The sequence below is a fragment of the Sphaerodactylus townsendi genome, linkage group LG09 (genome assembly GCF_021028975.2).
Source record: "Sphaerodactylus townsendi isolate TG3544 linkage group LG09, MPM_Stown_v2.3, whole genome shotgun sequence".
In the NCBI taxonomy this organism is placed as follows: domain Eukaryota; kingdom Metazoa; phylum Chordata; class Lepidosauria; order Squamata; family Sphaerodactylidae; genus Sphaerodactylus; species Sphaerodactylus townsendi.
The window spans coordinates 31558633-31584754 of NC_059433.1; the positions used below are offsets into that span (position 1 = coordinate 31558633).

General features: G+C 41.5%; 1 protein-coding gene across 1 annotated transcript in view; it reads left to right on the forward strand.

The window, feature by feature from the left end:
- Positions 1 to 26122, forward strand: part of LOC125439312 (myelin basic protein) — a 138774-nt gene that overhangs the window by 82330 nt on the left and 30322 nt on the right. The window contains exon 4 of the mRNA XM_048508356.1: positions 14433 to 14860. Within this exon, the coding sequence (XP_048364313.1) occupies positions 14433 to 14860 (428 nt within the window). The remainder of the gene's footprint in view (positions 1 to 14432; positions 14861 to 26122) is intronic.

Sequence of the window (26122 nt, forward strand, 5' to 3'; positions counted from 1 at the left end):
GATGATCCTATCCCCATTTTTCTCCCACTCCCCAGCTATGCAGTAAGAGCCTACTGGGAGTAGGAGATCTCTTGCCTCCAGCAGGCATTTGGGAATCCTAGCGTTTTTTAATACTTTTCTAAATGCACAGTACACTGTTAAGGGTTTGTTTCCAGTAATAGAACTTAATTTTGTATGAACACATATCCCTTATAAATATTTCAATGAGGCCAAGAGTGGAAAACCAGAATGTAGCTCACAGAATGAGGCTATAAAATCATCAGAAAATTTGTGCAAGGCTGATAACCAGCAGGAGAATTATTTGTGGGGGAGGTAGGTCACAGTCACTGTAATGTTGCAGGTGACATAGGGATGTAACTTCCATCATGATCTGGAAGTCATGTCATCATATGGGGCAGTGCTCTAGCATTTGCCCAGAACTCTATAGTTCAGCTCTGCGGGGACTTCAAAAAATGCTACAGCATTGCCCCATGTGATGACGTCACGTCTAATAAAGCATTGGCTATGTCAAAGCATCTGCGCAATATCTATTTCTCTGTCCCATTTCTTCCACAATGTTTCTCTGTACCATTGGTTGATCTCTCTCCACTAGGATTCTATGTCACACCAGGTTAAGCCCTTGCTATGTTCAGTTTTAACTAGATCCAGATTCTACACTTGCCTCTCCCTGCATATAGTGAGAACGATGAGGAGGACAGGGCTGAAGATACATGGTTGCAAATAGAAAGAAGAAACTGGAAAGGGGATGGAGTGGAATCAGGCAGGCAAATAATTTTTGCTGCCATGAAGGTGTTTTCCTAAGCAGCTTTCTTCCTCTACCACCAGTGATTTCAGGTTTCCTGGTTTTCAAATGTGAGGGCTCTGTTCCATCACCGTCCAGGCGCAGATGAGATACCTGCTTCATGCCTATAATCTATATATATAAAAAGCTAACAGTGACTTTGTTAGTCACGCCCTAACGCAGAAACGGCTGGACGGATCGCCCCCAAATTTTCACATGACGTCCCTCCCTGTTGCGGACCGGTAATCGGACCTTCAAATCGCCGAAAGTCCATACCTGAGCCAAGTAAAACATCTTTTTCCTGGCACACCAGGCCATTAAGCTGGCTGTGTTTAACTGTCACTCTTAGAGTGTTCGTGCAGCCTGTCTGTGGCCTGAGGGCTTGGTATGCCCTTAGAATGTTCGTGCAGATGGGCAGAGATGAGCAGTGAAAACAGTAAATAGGTAATACTGTTAGGTAATACAAGTGGAAGTGAAACACATACCGTGTGAGACGTCAGGTGGGGTTTCCCCCCTTCACACGCAGGTAACTTTCACTCTCTGTGCCTCACCCACAGCTACCACACAATACACATCCAGCTCATCCTCACACACCTCACTCTGCCCTCCCTCACATCCAACCACCACTTACCCACTTCCTCACCCATATTCGCCACAGCTCTCTTTTACTAAAAGCGAGCTGGAGTTTGCCTTTTTCTTCTAAGAAAATCCACAGGGTGGGGGCGAACGAACACTACCGGCTCTGCTTCTTTTGCACATGGCCCTTTAAGAACCCAGGGAGCTGGCCTCGATCTGAATGCCTCACCACCCTGCCTCTGCTGCCTGACTGGGATAGCCTGCTTGCCCCAGTTCTGCCTTCCCCAAGCCAGGACTGTGCGTGTCAACCAGCCTCATGGACAGCGGGATTCGCACTCTGGACAGTTCTGTTGTGGAATGGAAAGGGGTACCTTATACTAAAAAAACAAGACACCACCATATAACAATGTGAATTTAAAAGGGAAAGAGGGATTCCATTTGACCACCCCAAAAGGCTATGCTGCGGATCATTGGACCTTCATGGACATCTGTGTGGGTTGCAGACTGTGATGAGAAGGACAATTGCCACAGCAACGCGGGGCCGGGCCCCGCTAGTTTAAAATAAAAATCAACTTTAAAAATAGAAAATAAATAGGTGCCAAGTTTGCTTCATCAAAATTTTATATGCATTTCAGTAAATATTTGTAAAGCTGAAATTCTACTTTTCAGTTTCAGTAATCATGGATGTCACCATAAGTCATGTCAAAATGTTTTTTTTTAGTCTTTAAAGATTTGCTTTATTGACAAACAAATACTTACACAGAACTGTCAAAATGTAATTAACTACATCAAGATGAAGGTAATTTTATTCACTAGTCCAGTGCTGCCCTTTATGAAGAACATACCTTCCATATAGCTAATGCTGAATTGTTCTATATGTTCCATGTATTATATTGAATTGTATCCTAAAAAGTGTGAGCACAATGGCACTTGCACATGTGTGCCTTTCACGACTTCTATCACACAGCAGTTCTTTGAGACCTTCCCAGAAGCTGGTACTGAATGTTCACATAGACAAAAAGTCCCATGACTTGAGAGCTTCAGTGAGGAGTGGGAACTGTTCTGGCTCAAAAACAAGGTGGGGATGATTTAGTCTGATTCCCAGTTGTTAGACTTTTTGCCCATGTAGGTCCCACAATATCCTTTGCAAGGTTTAACTTCATGACTGTATGTACTTCATGGCCTTATACATTTGGTATACTGTTACCACCACAATAACATCCTACAGTTAATATGACTTGGGTGGCAAAAGCAAACCGAAGAGGTGTCTTAAGGTGTCTTCCTTTCTCTTCCTTCCCCCACAACAGATACCTTGTGAAAGGTAGATGGGACTGAGAGAGTTCTGAAGAACTGTGACTAGCCCAAGGTCACCCAGCAGACTTCATGTGTAGGAGCGGGGAAACAAATCCAGTTCACCAGATAAGAGTCCACTGCTTATGGGGAGGAGTTGGGAATCAAACCCAGTTCTCCAGATTAGAGTCCACTGCTTTTAACCACTACACCACACTGACTACTACAAGATACTTTTTCCACTTTCAATACCACCCAAAGATGGTCAGAGATCATGGATTTAGAGTCAGTTTCTGGAGTCAAGATACATTTGCACTGCACGTCTACTGTGTAGAGGATAGATTGGGAAACAATAAAAAACCTACTTGAGATGTTTGATCCCTTTAAAATTCATACAAGATAGTTAGTCTGTTCTCCTCTGTTAGCCATGATAGCTGAATGTAAACTCCACAACCAGAGCTTGTCTACCTTTAAAGATTAAGGAAGGACTGATGCTTTTCTGTCCTGCATGTAAACTTCCCAAAGTCAATTAGTTGGCTACTACTGCAAATTAGATGGACTCATAGTCTGAGCGACAGGATTTTCTTACGTTCATAACCTACAGTTGGCTCAGAAAAGAGACAGACATCGCTAAGGAGTTGAAGAGATTGGTTTCAGTTGTGGGTCCAGTCTCTTTTGTAAAACAGTACAAAACAAATCCTAGGTGAAACAAGAGAAGGAGAAACTGCCTCTCTTTCGCCTAGCCATTCATCAGTAGTGTAGCGCCAATGGGCCTGGAAATACGACAGTGTGGCGGGGGTATGGAGGGGTGTGGAGGGGACAGGGGTGCAGGGCGGATGCATGCCCCAGGCATAGTTCCCCCTCACTCTGCCCCTGCCATTCATAGGTTTTGAATGTTTGGATTAAAAAAAAATTCGACGCCAGGCTAGACAGTTTGCATACTCAGGGCTGATGAGAGCCGGTCTGGCCACCCAGTCAAAGATCTGTCCCTTACACCACACTGGCCAAATCTAAACAGGAAAAAAATCATGTGAGAAATGTAAATGTAAGGTCCCCAGAATTTTGTCCCCTTAGCTTTAGCTAATATTGTCCAGGTTTTTTAAAAATGGTGGTAACCAAATGTTCACTTCTGTGGTTTCACTACAGTGGCTAAGGCAAAAAAAGAACCAAGGCCAGCAAGTACAGACTAAGGCAAATAAGACCATTTAGAACAGTGACAGGAAAGTTCTCAGTTGCATCTCAAATGCCAGACTATTTTGCTTGATATGGAGAACTGGTTCTCCATCCAAGGACGCCTGATGATGCCCTGATATGTTACCAGCACCATTCAGGTTCAACTCCTTTCCATTGTGTCCTGCTAAGTACAGAGCTCATCTTCCCCCCCCCTCCTTTTTGTTTATGAGTGTACCACTCACCTCACAGATAAGAGTGGCGGGGGGGGGGGGGTGACAATCAAGAAAAATAAGATTTTCTATTTCCGCAATTTAAGTTGTATACAAAAACGTCTGAAATTTATATTTTGAGGATATGGGATGTGTTGAGTTTAACATCCAGATGTACAAGCCCAGACATATCTGTTATGATGTCTGCTTCCTTTGTGAGAATTGCAGTTCTCCTCAAAATATGTGGGCTAATATTGTCTTTTTGCACACCCTGATAAGAGACTGCAGAACACTGAGTATGTTTTCAAGCTCATGCATTCAATAGGTCGTCACAGGCAATGTGCATGCTGTCTCTTGAGATTTGTTAGCAACACCATCCATAAATTTTATCGCGGTCCTTAAACATGCTTAGCCTTTTAGTAATTATCGAACATTATATGTTTAAACTCCAGAGAACAAGGCTTACTGATTTGAAACTTTAGCATAGGTGAGTACAGACTCTACAGTTAACAGCTAACATTGTGTTAGCTCATTCAAATTCTTCTGTAGAAGCAGCTAAGAGCATAAGAAAATTACATTAAAATTATTCATTGAAGTATGTTTAATTTGGGGAGTTGGAGGATCCTTAATAGAAAAGGGGGAATTTATCACAATAGATGTTAACAGAAGAAACTCACAATTTTTTGCAATTAATTTTATTAGACCTTCAGGATTATGAATGGCATGTTTAATTTTATAGTCTTAATGTGAATTAGTGAGTGGAATAAGACTCATTCAGATTCATTTCTAAGTGCACAGCAGGATGTCCTGAATTAATTGAAAAAAAAAGTAGTGCTTGAATATAGTTTAACATTGGACTTGATTTTTTGCTATGTACAGTTTCAGTTTTGAGATTATTCTAGTGCTTGGGGCAATGTCTGTTTTTAGATGCCTCGTGGAATGTATTAATTTCATTTAGAAAGCAGTAAAACATCCTACAATTAAATTTATTGGGTTAATTATCAGAGTCGCTATTATAGGAGCATCTAGAATTATATATCATACTCCTTCCACCAGGCTATCAGAGACACAAATCATTTTCCAATACCAGATGTTAGACTTGAGAGCAGGAAACTTTTCTATATATCCACAAGGATCAAGTGAGTGAGAAGGATCATTATGTTTATTTTCCATGGGGGTGGGGGGTGAGGTTGAACTATGGAGCACTACACGTATGAAGTTATTGGAAAACTTAATGTATTGCAAAATGTGAATTGCTTTTTCTTTCTGGCAGTAAGTTAGTAAAGCCGTAAATATTTTTAATCAATTAAAATGTTTTAAGTCAGAAGGCTGATTGGTTCAGTAGGCAATAAACGCCTTGTCTTTAGCCTAGCAACTTAATGAAGAGTATGGCTTTCCAATGCAACTCAAGTTCTTTGCAATTAAATCCTATGGAAACTAACTGGACAAATGAGTCCTGACTAGTTCAAGTCTTAGATGGGATATGCGACCCCATCCTATTCAAGTTTATTCCAAATAAAGTATTGTTGAGTTCAATGGTTTGTTAAGAACTACAGTCTTTAGCTAAACTTTAGCTAAATTAGGTCCTCAAGTATATCAAATATACCCAAATCATTTATCATAAAAGTTTCTACATCTGCATGCCAACTCCTTAGAATGCAACATTCACATGCAGGTAACTATGATCTAAATGGAAGTCATTCTGATATTCAAATGGTTTTGTGATCAGCGGCCAGCACCCAGACTTCTCTAGAGTAAGCCGTGTGAGCAGTTCAGTTCGACTCTAACTTTAAAGCAATTAAAACTATCCCTGAAACAGAAGAATTCAAACTCTCAATGCATATTTTTATTCCTAAAGAACGGCATAAGATGTTCTAGCTAGGAGAAGCTACTTTTATAGCACAAATGCCTTTCTTTGTTGCTGACAAATAAATGCATTCACTGACACAAAGCACAACTGTTGCAAAAATATTAGCATGCAGATGCTCTGGTGTTTTGTTAATGCATTTAATTATATACAATATCTTCATTGTTCTTTTTCCTCCCCCCTACAATGAATGTGTATTATGGCATAGAATCTATCCAGTGTTGATGAATAAAATTCCTTATATTGCTTATGTTGCTCCGAAAATCTTTATGCAGGCATTGAGATCTGATTTAGACCCCCAACCAAAAGTCACCATATACTCAAACCTCAGTAGCATCCTGAGTGTTGATGATACCATTGCCCATTTTTTTGCCCCACATCATCTCTAGAGCCCCTTCCGCACACACAAAATAATGCATTTTCAAACCACTTTCACAACTGTTTGCAAGTGGATTTTGCTATTCCGCACAGCTTCAAAGAGCACTGAAAGCAGTTTGAAAGTGCATTATTCTTTATGTGCGGAATGAGCCTTATATTGACTAGCAAAGCACAAAATTGATCTATTTTATTAAGATGTTTCAGGAAGGTGATATTGACCTGGCTTGCTTAACAAAAAAACTTGGCTGGAAGGAAACAACATGGGTTTTTTGTCCCAACTAATGCTGCCTAGGTTTGCTCTTCTCCACCAACCCCATACATCTAGCAAAGGAGGAGGCGTGGCTGTTATCCTCCATGAGTCCTTCAACATCTGCAGACTTCCCATGCAAATAATTGCTAGTATTGACCGTATGCTCTTATTGCTAGGGACTAAAGACAAATCAGGCATTCTTCTTGTCTACCAGCCACCTAGTTCCCCAGTGGGCACACTTCATGAGTTAGCAGAGGTACTGTCAGATGTGGTACTAAAGTGTCCTAGACTGAGGCAGTGGTTCTCAACCTTCCTAATGCCGCGACCCTTTAATACAGTTCCTCATGTTGTGGTGACCCCCAACCCGAACATTTATCCATTTTACACATGGAGAACACTGATGCAGAGAGTCTTAGGCGACCCCAGTGAAAGGGTCATTCGACCCCCAAAGGGGTCCCGACCCCCAGGTTGAGAACTGCTGTTCTGAGTAGAGGCTTCAATATCCATGCCAAGGATACCTTACCAGGACTTGCCCAGAATGTCATAGTCTCTCTGACTGTCTTGGGTCTCTTATCAAATTGTGTTTGGCCCAGCATATTGAAGAGGTGACACATTGGATTTAATTATTTACACTGAGCAATTAAGGGATGGCCTGGTTTCAGGATTAGAGATTCAATCTGAAGGTAGTCTAGCCACTACCTACTTAAAGCCAAGGTAAATGTTGCTCCAACACCCTGCATAAGAGGGAATCATGAATCCTACTGGATTGAGGGTCATGTATCCTGCTAGTTTGCAGAATGCACTAAACACAAGTTCAGTGGACACTTCAGTGGACACTTCAGTAGACACTTCAGTGGAATTTGAAGCTCCTTGAAGCACTCAACAGGGTTATCTTTCTATGATCACTCTCATCCCTGAGGCATAAACCATCCTTCTGATTTACTACACAACTGGGCAACTTGAAGAAGACTGGGAGATGTCAAGAATGACACTGGTGGTGAACCCACACTAAATCTGATAGATTCCGCTATGGAACCCATTGGAAGACCTATGAAGTGGCAGTGATGGCAGCAAAGGCATTTTACTACTCTGCTACTACAGCATCTGTTATCTCACCGCCATCCCAATTGTTCAAGGTGATGCCAAAATCTGAACTTTTATTGATTTAGAAAGAGACAGTTGGGTTTGATACTTTTGCCAAGTTTTTTGCTGATAAAATATTGGTGGATTCCACACAGCGTAAATATAAAATCTTTAGGACATTATAAGAAGATCCATTTTGAAATGTTGTGTTCCCACAGCATGCATGAGAGAACACAAGCATTGTCAGCCAAAATGTTGTTTTCCCCCAGCTGCTGCATGGACCTCTTATCAGTTTCACAGCGGTGCCCGCCATTTGGTGTGCTGCAGGAGAATCTCTGTGGAGTTTCCCCACGGAGGTTTCCTCTACTTGTCGCTCATCTGTTTGCTATTTCACTGTCAAAAGTAGACGAATAAAGTTTGTTTAGCCTAGCAATCCCATGCACTTGTCGTTTTTTTTTGAAGGCACTATCTGTGAAGATATGGCAACACAACTCAAGAAGCTGCAATATGCACATATTTGTGTTTCTGTAGCTTCACAGACAGACCCCTCGAAACAAAAAAAGGAAAAACAATACGTTCCTGGGATCACTAGGCTAAACAAAGTTTATTCATCTACTTTTGACAGTGAAATAGCAAACAGATGAGCTGCAAGTAGAGGAAACTCCACAGGGAATCTCCACAGAGATTCTCCTGCAGCACACCAAATGATGGGCATGAGCAGCAGAAATGACAATAAGAGGGATGGCCAGGAGAAATAAAAGTGTTTCTTGCCTGCTGGCATTCTCTAGGCTAGGCAGAAAGATCGCTATAGCAATTTTTGAAAAAGCCAGGTCAGGAGAAATATGATGGGCTGAACTTGTTTGGGGGAAGAGAGCTGTGTGAAGTTCTTCCCCAAAACACTATATATAATATATATTTGTGCTGTGTGGAATTCACCATTGAGAATACTTTCTGGCATGGATGTTGGTTGTAACATAGGCACTCCAGTAGACAGGTCTAATACCCCAACTGGTCTATTTCCCTACTTTCCATGACAGATGTCAACTGATGGATGGAGTGATGAAGGCCTTCTTGCACTCTGGATACTTGTCTATTTTGGCTGCTAAAATCATGTAAGGACCACATCAACACAACCTTATAAATGGTCATTAACTCAAGGCACCTTCCCTCGGCCATTCAAAGAGGTGCTTATCAGTCTGTGAATTTTAAAAAAATTCCTACAGAAAAATGAGGTAGCCAATTATTGCCCACTTTCTAAGCTGCCCAGGTCTTCCCCAGGTCTTCTTGGATAACTCATCTTCTCTAACAAGTCTGTCTGACTTTATACCAATCTATAAGGCAAAGACAGGTCTGCTATCTTTAGTTGATGACTTCTGTCTGTGTGTAAACAAAGGCTATGCTTCCTTGTTGCTCTTTGTAAACATATCTGCAGCTTTTGATACTGTAGATCATATCCATCTTATTGAGGTGCTTGGAGACAGAAGTAGGTATTAGGATGCATGTTAAACTTGTTCAAATAATTCCTCACATGTTGGACTCAAACTGTTGCTGTAGCAGACCGGATGTCATCAGTATGGGACCTATCCTATGAAGTTCCATGGGGCACAATCCTATCCCCCATGCTTTTCTTTACCTGTGCAGAACAAATTATTCATAGCTGTTGGTTTGGATGATACCCAGTTCTATATAGCCTTATCCAAATTCCCTAGTGATATAGTAGATGTTCTGAATAACTGCTTGGCTGCTATGGTAAATTGGCTAAGAGTGAACAAATTGAACGTAAACGTTGAAAAGACAGAGGTAATGCTGGTTTGGAAGGTAGAGGTTCTGAAGGACACTGTGTACCCCACTTTTAATGCAGTGAGTTGAACCTTTCTGGTTCAGTTAAGAGCCTTGAAGTTATACTGGACCCCACTTTGTTACTCGAGAAGTGAGTTAATGCAGTTGCTGAAAAGGCTTTCTTCAGTTCACAAAACAAAACAAAATTCAACCTGACCTAAAAGATGACCACCTGGATCTATGCCACTGTAACATCAAGACTAGACTACTGCAATGCCTTGTACATGGGTGTCCCCTCAAAATCAGTTCAAAACTTATTATTGGGAGGTAGATGGAACATGCATATTACCCTGATACTGCAGACTCTTTACCAGCTGGCCATAAATTTAAGGCATTAGCAATTACATACAAAGCCCTTCATGGCCTTGGACCATAGCTATGGGATCTCCTCTCCCCCATACTCTGCTATGATAGCTTTGCTTATCAGAGCAGAGTTTTCTGCAAATGGGCAAAATCAGCAATTACCTGTACATATGCCAGACATCACCTGAAGCAGATCTCTTTGGATCACTGGGAGCCTCTTGGGCAAGTATGGATGAAGTATGGATGAAATTTTAAATCATAAGAATACTACAAGAGCACTGAAGATTTCTAAACTACAAAAATACTACATAAAACAGGCCTGCACCAGATAGCTTGTAAAACCTTTGCTGTTATCTAACATTAAGCTTCTACCATAACCTGTATTGTTATCTAATATTGAGCTTGTTGATAACAAATGGTTTAAGAACTACAATCCCTCATCTGAAAGATTTTTACAAGCTCATTACAAGCTCATTTTGTATATAATACTTCTCTTATGACTTTATTCTGGCTGTTGTCTTTTAAATTGTGGTTATCTTTTAAATGCGACAAATATCTAGCACTAGTTATCTTAGCCATCATTGTTACAGTAGTTTGAATTTATACTTTCATGGCTTTTTGCAAACAATGCAAAACTGAATTATTCAAGAGGGCTTTTCTACTCAGGCAGTAGACTTGCACTGTACTAAATTATTCACAAAACTACTTTAAACATTATTATGGACTATGGTCTATACTACAGTGTATAGGCTCCTTCTATGGAATTTTGCATCATTAATGTGTCTTAATACTTATGCCTTGCTTCTGTTTTTAGACTCCTGGTTGGCTCTACAACCCTAACTTTATTAGAGAAGCAGGGAAGCAACTAGAGAAGTGATAGGGAGTGGATCAGAAAGACATCTCATCTGCTGGATTTGTTGTTGCCTTTTCCTGCATTTCCCACCTGTACTTTTTAGAATGCCCTCCAGCACATTTTGCTGCTGCTCCTGTCTTGACAACTTATGGTACTGAGTACCACTGTAAGTTTGAAGAAGCAGAACTCTACAAACTTTGTGTGCATAGATAGAGGATCTCTCTACCTTTGTGCCTGTGGGGATCCGAGGAAGGTGCAGAGTGTAGAGTGCAGAGACATTGATCGGTAGGGCATGAGCGTCGTGTGGTGGTGAGCTCCTCCTGCCGTCCTCGTTTTCCTTGCTGGGTGTGGCCAGTGGCAGGGGTTCCTGGCAGCTGGAACGAGTTTGCTTTTGCCCTTTGGTTGCCATCTCCCTCCATCTGGACGGTTTGTGGCAGAGAACAAGACGACAAGGTGCATGAGGTAGCAGCGTGGACCTAGCAGTGAGGGGTCAGCTGTGAGGGGACCGGTGGCAGAGGTCCCCATTGATGAGCAGCAAGCACAAACTGGACAGACTGCACAGAACTGTCCCTTCAGATAACAGCTGTGACTTGGAGCCCCTGGTTGGTAACAGGGGATTAGGTCAAGACTAATATCAAGATTAGACTGGGACATCTTAGCAGTTGCTATTTGATGAACAGCCTGTATGACTACTGCATTACTACTACCAATTACCAGATAAATGAGGAACGTGGAGGTGGTGGGTTGCTGTTATGCACAGCTCCATTTTAATAGTTGCTTACCTTTCACAACTGGGGCTTAAGTTAGAAGGGTAGATTAGCAAATAGTATAGTTCAGTTGTTCCCTGTTGTGTTGTATTGCTTGGGTGTAAGGTTGAAGTAGGTTAGCTCTAGCTTGTTGATGTTCTTGTCCTAGGTTAGTTGTAGGTGTAGTAGGTAGTATTGTTGCTAGGTTGGGATTGTATTTTGTTTTAGCTAGAACTGTGTGTTTTCCTAGATAAGGGATGTCTTTTTCAGCTGATGCCCATGAGGAGGTCCTCAAGGGGCTGGGAATCCAAGTGCTTATGGGGTGCGGGAGATACAGCAGTAGGCCCAGGCCGAATTCAAGATGCAGGGTGAGATACGGTCAGGCTTGCTCTCTGTCTGACCTGTGGCCTATCCCGAGGAATGTAGATTGTGGAGTAGGAGTCAGTTACTCTGCTCTGGAGCTGCTGTTGTTGAATGCGAGGTTGATTAATAATAAACATGCTGTGCTCCGGGACTATCTCAGGGAGCAGGCCGTCAACCTCACATGTGTCACAGAAACCTGGATGAGGGAGGGAGAGACAGTCTCCCTCAATAACCTCACCCCGGATGATTCTGTGGCCATCCAGCAGGGCCGGGGGGGGGGGTGGCGTGGCGATGCTCATTCGGGATTCCATCTCCTTTAGTATGTCCCCTGTCCCGACTATCACTGGCATGGAGTGTTTGGGCCTTCATTGGGATCACCCTGAGAGTTGGCAGTCTTGCTGGTATATCGGTTGCCTAGCGCACCAGCAGACAGCCTGTCACAGCTGCTTGAGGTCGTATCTGGGTGGGCGCTGTGTCACCCGAACTTGATTGTGTTGAGTGATTTCAACATCCATGCCGATTCGGCCTCCTCAGGAGCGTCTGTGGACCTAGTGTCATCCATGGTGACACTAGGCCTCTCTTTGGTTAACACTGGGGATCCCACTCATCAAGGAGGACACACTCTAGACCTGATTTTTGTGACAGGAGTGCATGTGATCATTTCCTCTATTTGTAGAGTGCCATGGTCTGACCGCTACATCTGAGGACCTGGATTGATGCTGCCAAGCCCTCCCCCATACTTTGGCCCACCTGCCGAGACTAATGGACCCTGAGCAGTTCCAGAACATCCTGTGGGAGACCCCACTGGCAACTCGCTGGACTCACTAGTAGAGAGCTGGGACACCAGATCAAGCTTGTTGCTCCAAGCCGTCCTCTCCGATCCCATACCAGATCAGCCCCTTGGTTTGCCGAGGGTTGAAATGGGAGCTGCGAAGGTTGAAGCAGGAGCTGAGACAGCTCAAGCTAGTTTGGCAGCGGGATTTTGATGAAGGTTCCAGATGCTCGTATAGGACACTTATGAAGCCCTACGAGAATGCAGTGAAGGGGGCAAAGAGACCCTACTTTGCCACCTCCACAATTGTTTAGGGTAGTTCGGTCTTTGATGACCTCTTCTATAGGTCCTAAAACTAAGGAATTGGCTTTTAGCTGTGAGGCATTTGCGAGTCATTTCACAGTTTAAACATTGAAAGTGATGCTGTTTCAGGGTGGGGGATAATCCACCCCAAAACAGCATCACTTTCAATGTTGTTTTCACTGGGGACCCCAGATTCTTCCTTTAAAGTGGATTTAAAAGGAGAATCTGAGCTCCCTCGTTTAAACACCATTGAAAGTGATGCTGTTTTGGGGATTTCAGCACCACAGTGGCCACCCATGGAGGAGGGAGCAAAACTCAGATTTTGCACCGGGCTCCATTTTCCCTAGCTACTCCTCTGCCTGGACGGGAGGGCAGAAGGGGCTGCCCGGACAGGAGGGCAGAAGGGAGCCCAGCTGGTGGGGGGGCAGGGGGGCAGGGCAGGGGAGTCTGCCGTCCGTGGCCTTGGAGAGCTGCTTTTATAAGCACTGAGGCTGGGGCGTGGCTTGGGGAGGTGTGGCCACGTCCCCAGGGGTGGGTGGGGGCATGACCCCATCCCCAAACCCACCCCATTAAAAATCGATACCTACATCACTGAGTCAAAGGCTTGCTCATACACACATGACATCTCCTGATTTCTCATTGTGTCATTTTTCAGCATGTTGAGTTCTATTCAACAAATGAACTTACACATTTGTTAGAAAAACATAACTTAGAATAGACTGATGTCGGGACAGAAATGCTGCGGAATGTATTGTTCAATTCAGCAAGAAACACTGACTAAAAACTGTTTAACTCAGCAGAACTTAAAAGGACCTCGACAAGTCCTGCAGTGTTTTTAAGACAGAGCAGATAATTCGTTACAATATTTTTTCTGCCGTTAGTGCAATTTAGAACCAAACCAAAATGGATCCTACACATGTAACTGGTTCCTTTCATTTGTGCTCTTTAAACCTACTTTGTGTTCTCAAGACAAACAGGTTTTGTTAAGGTTTCACACATATAAAATGTTAATAGAATAAAGTTTTCACACACTAAGGGATGAAGCATAACAACAGCAAAAACATCAAATCAGGTTTTGGAAAACCTAAAGGAAACCTTTATTAACTGTGGAAGGCAGCTTTTTATCCTTAAGGTGTATGAAACCTTTAAAAAAATCTGTTTGCCTTCCAAAATCAAAGTGGGTTAAAGAGCCTGAATGAAAGGACCTGCACTCTCTGATCATCACCATCTGCTGTGACCAGAAACAGCAAGAAAAAGTGGTTAGTGAAAGGAATGATTGTACTAGAAGTTCCGCAAAATAGTTATGAAACTTAGTAGAGCTGAATTTAGTGGGTTTGTTTTCACCTAAAGTCTGTTGTGTCTGAATTACTGATTATAAGTCCTTGCTTCACATTGTTAGAACCTAAGAACACTACCTATATTTCCAGTATAGTTTTCAGCTGAGAACAGCCCACCATCTCCTGTTTGAGCTATATTCATTCTGGTAAAATGTGCAAGGGCTGGTGGAAGACAGCTCAGTGCAACTGTACATAATCTATGGACTTTGTGTGAAGCCACTAACTCAAGACGAAGGGAATAAAGCAGCATTGTTCTAGTGTTCTGTTTTGCACAGGCCTGTATTCATATCTCATCCTTGTTGTTTGTAGGAGAGGCAGATGTGAACCAGAACAATGGGACCTCCACTAAGCATACAGCGGTGACAGACTCCAAGGGCACAGCAGACCCAAAGAATGCCTGGAAGGAGACCAACCCAGCTGACACGACTGGTCGCCCCCATTTGGTCCGCCTCTTTTCCCGAGATGCCCCTGGCAGAGAGGACAACACCTTCAAAGATCGGCCCTCCGAATCAGATGAGCTACAGACCATTCAGGAAGACAGTGCAGCAGCTTCTGAGAATTCGGATTTGATGGCTTCACAGAAACGCTCCTCTTTCCGGCACGGATCCAAACTTGCAACTGCAAGCACCATAGACCATGCTAGACATGGATCCCCAAGAAGATACAGGGAACCAGGCCTACTTGACTCACTGGGCAGATTCTTTGGAGGTGACAGGCATGTCCCCAGGAGGGGCAAGGTGAGCTCAGAGGAAGGGAGAGCAGAATAGAAGCAATGCGGTCAAGAATTGTGAAAGGAAGGGTGGGAGAAAAAGCAAGCAACTTGAATAATTTCCATAGGGCAAGAGTTGATTTAGTCGTCAAGATGGGATTGTTGATTTCTAAAATGGTGATAGGCTTTCTGACAACCTTTTAAAAATCCATTCTATAAAAGAACATTTTTTTGAAAAACTTCCCCTCAAATTGACCAGAATTTTTAATTGACCCTGATCTTCTTCTAGCTGGAAACTGGGAATATTGTTAAGTCTGACTATGGCAACACTGCATAGGAATTGTCTGTTGTTACCTTAGTTTTAAGTAACACAGTAGTCAAGTCGGGGGAAGTTTTAGTCTTTTGAGTTTTTCCCATTGGTGATATTATTCCTGTGTTGTTTCTTAAAATCTGTTCGGGAAAGAGCCCCTGTTCGGGAAAGACAATTGTGTATGGCAACTCTGTGATTGCTTTATGGAAACTGACTTTTCTAGTCTTGTGTTTATTTCTGTGCTTACTTGTTGTTGTTTGGTGTCATCAGACTGTGTAGTGTCCATAGACATGGCTTTGAGAGTAATGAGGGGCTTTGTAAAACTTAGCCAAGTCCTTGTTTTTTTTTTCTTTTTGGATGAGAAAATCAAAATGGGAGATTGGGGGTAGGGTGACGAGATGGGAACCGCTTTGTATTACATGTATGAAAGTACGTTTTGATTGCTAAACATTTTGAAGTGTGATATAAGAAACTGCTTATCAGAAATGATCGGCATGTCTGTAGCATAAAGTCGTTCCAGTATGTAAAAAACAATATGTTGTCCTGTTCGGATGAAAAGCAGAGGGAAGCATGATGAAGGCACTGATGTTCCTTGAGAAAACATCTGTTTCTTCAACTGCGGTTTTCTTCTTTAATGTTTTGTGCCACATTAGTGCTTTCCAAAACTATTTGGCTCCTGGCTGTTACATTTTGTATTTCATTTGTACCTTTTTGATCTGGCAAATACTTTTGATGTTTTGAAAACTTTGCTGCAAGGCAGAAAAACATTTCTGGCAAGTGCGGATTGCACTTGATTTCTTCTCGTCACCATTAAGCAAAGTTCACACCTGTCAGGGATGACGTTCTAGCATTTGACAATCTCTCCCTGTAGTGAAATATTTTTTGATGAGCTCAGGCACTAAGCTCCTAATTATAGGTTTCTTATTGTTGGGCGGGGGGGGCGGGTCTGCTTTGGTTTCAGAAGCATTTAATTATACTGCAAGACACTCCAAAGCAGCGAACCTTTACATTCTTTAATTGTGATCAAAGACTATGAGGCACAGCATCCTTGCGCATAGCTGCTTTTATTGCTACAGGTAATAAGTCAGGCTGGCCCTTTGTCACCAGAGGAATCCTGCACTCTCTTTTTTGAGATAGAGTGTTGATCTGTATTGCTTATCGGTACAGGACAAGTGTCTCAAGTGTATAGACAAGCACTGTTTGTAACAACAGTCGACAGTCTTCAAGAATAATTGGCTCCAGTGCAGAAACCCTCTGCTTGGATTCAGCCATCTGGCTAACTGCAAGGAGATCAAAATGTTGAGAGGACATAGGATTGTCCACTGTAGAACGTCTGTCTAAAGATATTATTTCCCATACCCAAAGGAAACAATATGATTGTGACTAAAGCTGTGCCTGCAGGGCACAGTCAGGTATTATTTTTACGCCTAATAATTCGAAAGCATTAATTTCAAGTGCTTAGTGGTGGTGAATTAAGTCTAGGTCAGATTGTAGATGTCTCTGGATTCACTAGACATTGTGAACTCTGTGTAACATTTAAGGGATATCCTTGTACAGACACAACTGTCATATGAAATTTCATTGTTTTGAGGTGTTGATCCATAGCACCTGCATCTGCTTTTTCTCTGCTTTTATTGCTACATTTAAATCTCCGTAACCTAGAAAATAGTGCCTGAGGATCAAAAAATGGAGAGGTTACAAATAATTCCTTATACTTAGCTGCAACAGGACAACTGTTTTTTCAGTGCTGACTTGTAAATATCTTGGCCAAATTATGAGGCGACAGCTGCCCGTGCCATGGCGCAACAATACTGCTCTCAAATAATACATTCCAGGAGACAGTCGATGCTGGAAGTTTATTCATCAAGTGCCACAGCCATTACTATTAAGTGTGCATGTGTGTTTAGGAAGGCATAAAATAGTTGGTATCGTCATTGTTGGTGTGAATTCTAAAAACAGCTGTTGCAGGTCATGATTATGCCAAAATGGAAAACTAAACACATTTTCTCTCGTTGAGTTTAAAAATGAAATTATACTGCAAGACACTCCAGTAATAGTTGCTGGTTACTGGAATTATATATAGGATATTAAATTCAAAACACCTGGATGCACCTGGAATGCACCTGGAAAAATAACTAGAAAAAAGACAAACAATTATGCAAAGATATAACCTTTGGACACACGGTGTGCTGGCCTTTGATTGAATTTGCAACAGACAAACACCATAAACATACTAGGTTAGATTATACCAGCCTTCCTGCTCAGACACATCTGATCCCCACCCCACCTTTCTGTAGCTTCTATCCATCATCTCCAATGTAGCCTTTCAGTGGCCAAAAGAGTCCTTTCCCTTGACAGTGGGAAAGCAGGTAGGAGGTAACCCACAATGTTGCAGAACCACAATATCAGTTAAATAGCCAGTGGAATGGAAAGACATGCTAAAATGATAATGAAACAGGAGACTTCTTCCAGACCTGGAGGAGACACACCATTGCATCAGCTGACAAAGTGTCCTACGGCTGCAGTTGATTATGTAACAGGAGCTGAGATGGTGGTCAGTACAGCCTTCCTATCTTCTCTCCCAGCTACTCCAGGGCTAAATCATATGTCTGATCGGCCCACACCAACAAGTGCTGGAATGCAGGCGAAACAAATCCCCTTTTGTCCAGACTAAGAGTTGACATTCAGTCAGAGTGCATCAGAAATTCCTTATGCAGGCATATTCTTCTTTTCTTATTAACATCTGTGTCTGAAAATACATGTATAAATAACAATCTCCTTTGTTTAAAGAGAGGAGGAAGAAGGGAAGCCAGATGAATGCTTTTTTTGTTCTTGCCTCCTCCCTATTCCTGCAGGAGGCAAGTTTTTCCCTTGCTCCTGGTATGTGCTTGGGGTAGGAGAAAAAATATTCAGATTTTTGTCGGTTCTTTGCAACAGAAAACAAAGCACCTGTATTTCCATATTAAGGAAGGTATGTGCCATCTGCAGTATATTTGCCGAACATCAGTTGTGAACTAAGCAAGAAAATTTGAAACGTCAGTATTTTATAAAGTAATAGTTCTTTCTAAATAAACCAAGTGCCGTGTCTTGGCTGTCTTCAGTAAGTCTTCCTTCCAGTACCAGTCTTGGTACAAACCAGCATCAGTGAACAATCTCTCAAGGATGATACATTGATATCACACAGTTAATATAATTATCTTTTATCAAATTTCAACTAACTGCCAGACAGAACTGCTTCTCCCCAAGGGATTCTCTGCTTTCTAGTAGATGTACAGCAAAAATCAGAATGCATAGTTCAAGATGAGCAAGAAGGTTGGCCATTAAAGTTGGTAGCAATCAAGTTGTGGCTTCTCACTGCCTCCAAAGGACATTTTTTGGCTGATCTCATCCTGTTACATCATTTTAGAAGCTACCACTCCAAACAACTACCTTCTTAACTTAGGATTCTGGCTTCCAGGTGTTACCTGGGGATTCCCCAGAATTAAAACATATCTGGACTGCACAGATTAGTACCCTGGAGAAAATATGCATTTTGGAGCATGGACCCTGTAGCATTGTACCCCACTGATGTCCCTGTCCTTCCTAGGCAACCCCCCCCCCCCTTTACATCTCTGGGAGTTAGACAACCTAGAGCCGGCAACCCTATTCTTAACTGAAGCAAACATATTGCCATCTTTGATTACTCAAACTCTGCATTAACAAGGTGCCAATATAAACATATATCTGTTTAGTATATACGAGTCTAACTCCCAAGTGTTACACAGTTTTCTAGAATTGTAAATCCCAGCATACGGTAGAGAATTTGTTCCAGTACCAAACTTGATTTATTACTGTCCATTTAAGTGTGTGGTCTGGAGAAATGTTTCTCCTTTTGATACATGTAATGCATCTGATATGTATTGTGATAGTCTGCTAAGCTGCCACCAAGTTACTTTGAACTGTCAGTGTAATTGGACTGAGTAGGTTTCTTCTTATTTTAGGGAGAAAGTGTCATTAAATTTTCATCTTACAACATGCAGTTATTTCTTTTACATGAGGAGTTGTCCTTTCCAAAAATGAATGGGAAGTGATCTGTGGCAAATTTAAATCTCCTGCTTGCATGAAGTCTCCTGCTTCAGGTTTCCTTATTATAGCTGTGTATAATGTCATCATGATTTTTCCTCCACACTGATCTTGCATTCTGATTTGGGATGCTAAAACGGCACCCTTGTTGGTGCATCCCCTCTATAGGATTTATTTACTAATGTCTACAATTGATCTCCAAGAGATGTATCAAAGAGATAGGGATGTAACTTAACTGATTTTTTTTTAATGTTAGGGAGATGTAAAGCAAGAACAAAATGATAGTGAGAGGGCCTTTAAAGTGGTAGTAACAATACTGTAAAAGGGGTGTGGAGAGCTGCAGTGCTGTGTGAGCAATATATGTACCTATAGTGCTTTCAAGAACGTAGCATTCCAGTTGGGGTCAATGAGGTCTTACCTTCGTTATGGTCCAATAGGGCCAGATTTCACAGATGTACCAGTGTCTTGACAAGCAAAAACCCTTTCCACTTCTTTTTTGGGTCACACATTTTTGTAAAGATGCAGGAAATATTCTAACTGTGGCATGTTGGGGCCTTTTATGCTTCGAAAATACTATATATAAAGAGGCAACAGTCAATATGGCTCTTGCTTTTTTCAAGCTGGTTGAACTAAAGGATTATTCCGCAGAATGGATAAATCATGTTAAAATATTAGATCAGAAGGAAATTGAGCTGGCATATTACAGTGGATCAAAAAGCTGTCTTTTCCAGTTACACTTAATATGAATGAAAAATGTCTGAACAATACACAGGTAATATGAAATGTTGTGCATATTGGATTTTTTTTTATTAGTCACATAAGAGATTTTGCTCACAAGAGAATGTGTGTATACAGTGCCCTGAAGGAAGAATTTTGCTGTACCTTTTCCTTCTTTCAAATCTTTGTCATCTCTGGGGGGAAAAAAACTTGTCATATCTACTGTTTTTGTATCACTGATGTATAAATTGTAGCATTGTAATATATATATATATATATATAATTATGGTACTAAATTTCTGGAGTCTGTAATGTGATATGATTTTGTTTCAGTGTTTGTCCTTTTGTCTATGCTTGAGTGTTGATACGCATTTATTAAATAACTTTCTCACTGCAAACAGGTGAACTAATTATTTTGAGTTTAATAGATTAACATTCTAACCTGAAAATTACATGATACCATATCGTTTTTTGTTGATAAGGATGCACTTGAGGTTTGCTTGCTTGCCCCTCCTACTGCAGCCAATAGGACTCCCCCAGATTCAGCTCCTGGAGTCAGTAAATCCTTATGAAAATTATGGGATGGGGCAAACTACAAGATTCTGCACAGCCAACAGAAATGACTCCAAAGTAATTAAATTCCATCAAATGACTGTGACCACCTTCAGAACAGTTCTTTTGGATCCAACCCAAATACTTTTAGCTTAGTTTTAGTAAAAGTAGGTCAGGAATGGGCAAACTGTTTCTGGATGATATTGGTTTTCTAGAATGTAGTTAAGAAGTAGTTTATCATAGTAAATGATCAAATTGTTGGAAGACAAATCGTTATATTATTCAGAATGGCTAAGGATCCTTTTCACATCTATACAAACTGACATGTCTAATCTACTGTAATTCCCTAGTTTAATGGAAATACAGCTGACAAGACCAATTCAACTGAAAAATTCATAGTTTCGTTTCGTAAGTACAAACCACTGTTTGCCCCGTCTTAACTATTGAACTTGATCTAACCCTGTGCACTGTGTCAGTTATCTTGAAATAAATGACTTTAGGGGCCATTTATTGGAATAAAGTTTTGGGGTGATACAGTCCAGATTTTTTTAATTGTCTCTCTAATCTGGAGATTAACCCTTGGGGAAGTCAGATGTTGAAGGTGAAATGAGATGATTGTATTCACAAGTATATCTACCAACATGCTGTCAAAATGCCAGACATCATCTATTTCAATGGAAATGTAAACATGTGAAATAGAGTGTTGATGTGCTCAGGTTATTTTTTGGAGGACTCCTGTTAGGAAAGACATAATTGGAGGGGGGGAGCTGTCCATGATTTGCAATTATTTCTTTCTCAGTTGCTCTTTGGCATTTGGATCCCAGAAAATTGTACCTGTCCTGTAACATGAAATAAAAAAAGGGTGGGAAATTTTTTCCCTGGAAATTAAATGCAGGACTGCATTGAGGAAGACTCTGGGTTGGATCCTGCCTCTTAAGGGAAACTGTGGCTTGATGTTCTGCAATATTTGCTGAATTGACCACCATCGTGTCTTAAATATTTGCACTGAGAGGTGTAGCATGAGACCAGAAGATTATTTTTGTTCTTTCCGGTATGTGTTTGTTCTGTCTATTTGGTCTTTATGAAACAAACTGCATGGATATACAGCTTTCTTGCATCCTCTCTCCGTTTGTAGCCAGAAGTACACCCAGAACAGCTGCTCCTAGTAGGTAGGTAGGACCTTCCAGGAGAAGCATAGGAAGGGAGTTACCATGACAGAGAGGGAATCAGCAAAAATAATATATATAATATATGTAAGTGGAATTCAGTTCACTTTAGATTATCAGTTTCTATTGTCCCTATTTTAACAGTGAGCAGATATTGCTGTCTAGACTCCATTCGACACAGAAAACAAGCACAGTGGTATTCTCTTTATTACCAAACAATAATCATGTCATTACTCAAAATTATATATCAGGCCTCCCTAAGTACAAGTTCATTGGGAATTCTCTCTCTCTTTCCTGGATTTTATATAAATCATTACAACATCATAGATACTGTGTTACTAAATAAACACTATAGAAAACATTTCTCTTCCTCTAAAAAGTAAGATGGGATTGCCATTAGCACTGGGAATAGAACATCCAGGAAAACGCTTTGATTTCCATTCTGATAGTGGAGGCTGTGTCAATACATAAATTAGTTAAATAAGAGAGGTCACGAAGTACTGAAAGTATAACTCCAGTTAATTATTAAACAGCATGTCTTTGAATTTTTCTCCATACTAGCCTAAATGTTACTTCTTGAAGTTTATACTGAAACTTTGTTATGATTCTTAGGGCAACATTAAAGTAATTCAGCAGAGAGAGGGACATCTCTAAACCCCAGCGGGCCTTAGTCAGGATTCAAGCAAACAGTGAGTGGGCCATGCTACAAATGTGTGAAATACAAATATCTGAATGCATACCACTTTTTTTTCCTACTATCTGTAAAGAGCTATATCAAAATATTTTATTGGAAGCTGGTGCCACTTCAACATGTTAAAATGGAAGTATTTCTATATAGCTCTGACCTGGGCAGCCCAGGCTAACCTGCCCTCATTAGATCCTGGAAGCTCAGCAGGGTTGGCCCTTGCCAGTGTTTGGATGAGAGGCCACCAAGGAAGTTCAGGGTCACGATGCAGAGGCAGGCAATGGCAAACCATCTCTGAACACCTTTTGCTTTGAAAACCCTACAGGGTCACCATACTTTGGCTGCAACTTGGTGGCCAAGTTCACTTAACACGTTTTTGGAATTTGCTGGCTTAGAGAATGGTGAGGGTCACTTGCCAAGATGACTTTTAAAAGGAGATGAGATGAATTCATTTTGACAGAATGATCAAGTGCTATTAGCAGTGATGGCCAGGTTTAGCAGCATCCCCATAAATACAAGCTACAGCAAAACTCTGTTATGCCCTGCTTGGGAGCTCACCCCAAACTCACGACTGGACACACAGTTTTTGAAAATACAGGCAGTGAGTCTGAGCTGAGAAGCTTCTTCTTTATCGAGTGATGTTTAAATCAGCCACAACAAACCAAGCAATTTTCAACTCAAAAATTACCAACACTTTTGAAAGCCTATCAGTTATTTTAATTAACATAATTCAAGGCTCAACAGATACTTAGTAACAATACTTAGCATTTAATCTGCGTTACAGTCTCAATCCCACTGCCACTGACCCTGGCTAGGTGCATGTTCAATCAATCAATCAAAACCTTTATTGGCATTCAAAAAAAGGCTAACATAATTTTCTCTCCATAAAATTATTTAATTAATGAGCAACACACTTATCCTGTAGAACTCTTTTTGAAGACACAATTGCTAAAAATTCTGCTACTTTTGCAGTAACCTCAGGGTCAATCAGTTAAAATAAATTTAATACTTCAATCATCTTTCTGGGGCAATACAGATCAAATGAGAATGCAGCTGAATATGCAACGGGCAGTACAATAGGATGCACACAATAGTTTCAGGTTCTTTAAGCTGGCAGCAGCAAAGTCTTCATGAGGAACATTCAACTATCTGCCAATAGCCATTGTAAATGGCAAGATATCCAATCTGGCCTGCATAAAGGCTCGATGCCAAGAGGGGATTGTTAAGTTTGTAAAATACTGGGCCATAGTCCTTTGTGGGAGAGATAGACCATGGGAGCATGGGGAGCAAATCTTATTCATTCCAGCATCTAATATCTGTTTTTTAATGTCCCAGATACTTCTTGCAATCATCTGGAATAAATAGGCTTCTCCAGAGTTGACTAGTGCTTCTAAGTCAATGCCAAGGGTGTTGCTGAGGGAGACCATTCAGAGCTACATGAGTTCACAAGCAAACAAGCTATTAGACTAGGGCTGGGATCGAAAATGGAGGCGTAACCAGAATTCGACTAGATGGATGTTGTACTAGGGATCCTTCCTCAAAAAACTTGGGTAGAATTCCCACCAAATAACTGTCGGACAGGACTTTTACTTTAGAAAACAGTCTCCCACTCATTCAGTTCCAGAGAACCAAGCCCATGGTGTTGGCCTGGGTCCTATTTACATAATCCTTAGCACAATTATCTAAAATAGATCAAGATCTGTGCTTCCACATGGGCATTAGAGGTTGAGGCTTTGAAATAGCAGCATGTTGTATTAAGGGCATCCAGTCATCTCATGGCAAAGCTAAAGTTTGAACAATGGACTTGTAGCAATTATTTATACCTCAATGGGAAAACAGCAGTTTTTTGAGGCTGTTTCAGCATGACTTGCAAGCGTGAAGTGAATGATTAGCTAATTACCTCATGTACAGGTCAAATAGCTAGGCCTGATCTTGTCACAAATGCCAAACTCCTCTGCTTGCCCTTTGTCCGAAACATCAGAGCAACAGCACATGATGATCCTGATATAAGGGGCTTGTCAGCTTATGAGGGAAACATGAGTTTGACCATAGTTGATATAAGAGAACGGATTCAAACAGCACAATATCCAACATGCCCTGGCTGTGATCCAGAGCCGCTCCCCCCCCCACACACACACACATTATCAGACAAACTGCATGTGTGCCAGTGCATGGGACTAGCATCACCCCACCAAGAGATAGTTGCATTATTAGCTTTTGCACTACTCAAGGCTTCTTGCAAGGGGAAGAGATCTGTCATTCCTGACTCACCCCACAGAACTCGGTGTTATCAAAACTAGTAGTGTGTACACTGTGTGTATGATATGTGAATATGTATTTGTGCTGTGCCCATTGCTCTAACCCAGCAATCAGAAACATGCATGCAACTGAGTACAGGAATCCAGCCATGGACAGTTTTACACATCTCGTTCATTGTTCAGCTTTGTTTCTGGCTTCACTAAATAAGAATACATATGATGGGTGGGAACTGTGTCTTCCTCCTCAGTATTTCTGGTGCTTTGCTGAAGAGAAAGCATATAAGATACATCTTTATTACAGTATGCATAATGCACTTTTTCTCTCTGAATCCTCCACCAAAAAGCACTGAACCACCCCCACCCCCATCCCTCTTGGCAAGTGCAGCGGTTTAGTATTATTTATATAGGGCTGCATCCTGTTACTCCTTCCAGCAAAGTAAGGAGCCTTGCTCTGTACATGAGAAGCTCTTCCACCCTTTGCTCAGAGCTCCCAAATCGCACGGAATAGTGGAGTGCTTTCAAAGGTGAGTCTCTGCACGACTGCAAGTCAGGTCTGTGCCCCTCCCTACCTGACACATATCACAGATGCACCAAGAGGACCAGTGAGGGTGTTCCCATTTTGCAGAATGAAGTCATGTCTAAAATGTAACATTTGATAAAAGCTACTTCAGAGCCAGTGGCACACTCTCTTCCTGTTACACAAGAGAGTATTTGAATAGGCTTTATATTCTCAGGCTTCCAGTATAGCATGCAAACAAAGCATATGGCTTAACGTGTCCCACCTGGGGGGCGGGGGGGACCTATGCAGATGTGTGTGCAATCTACTCATTGATGCATGTATTCTAGTTGCAAATGAGCTTTGTTAATAGGAGAGGGCCAAGACACTTTATCTAAAAGATGCACATTTTAACTAGCAAGCACCACCTGCTGGTTAGAAATAGTTCGGCATCACAAAACGAGAGTGAACTACTACATTATAGTGCGTCTTTGAGTTATTATAAAAAGAGTTCAACATACCTAATTTAATTGAAGGGGGTCTGGTATCCTCCAGAACTGTCTTATACACAATATGATATCAGAATAACTACAACTGACCAATCAACAAAAAAAAGGTTAGAAGTACAGAAGTAATTTCATGTGCCCAGTGTGTGATATCATTTGAGAATAGGGACCAACAACTGGGAATCCAGCCACATAACGTCCAAAAAGGGTGCATATGAAATTCAGTTTGTAGCAAAAAAAAAAAAAGTTGCTGCAGATTAAGAGTCTTGTTGGATCAGACAAAATTCAATCTAATTAATCATTGTCATTCACATAGAGATCAATCAGATGTCCACAAAAAGACCACAAGCAGAACTTAGAATCATACAGCTGGAAGAGACTACAAGGGCCATCAAGTCCAACCCCCTACTATTGCTCTTCCTATATATTCTTATTTTCAATGAGGTTGTAAACGTGGATCAGACCACTTCAAAATGCAGGCATAACCTCATGCCTGCCACACAAGCAGTCCATGCCTGCCACACAAGCAGTCCATTTC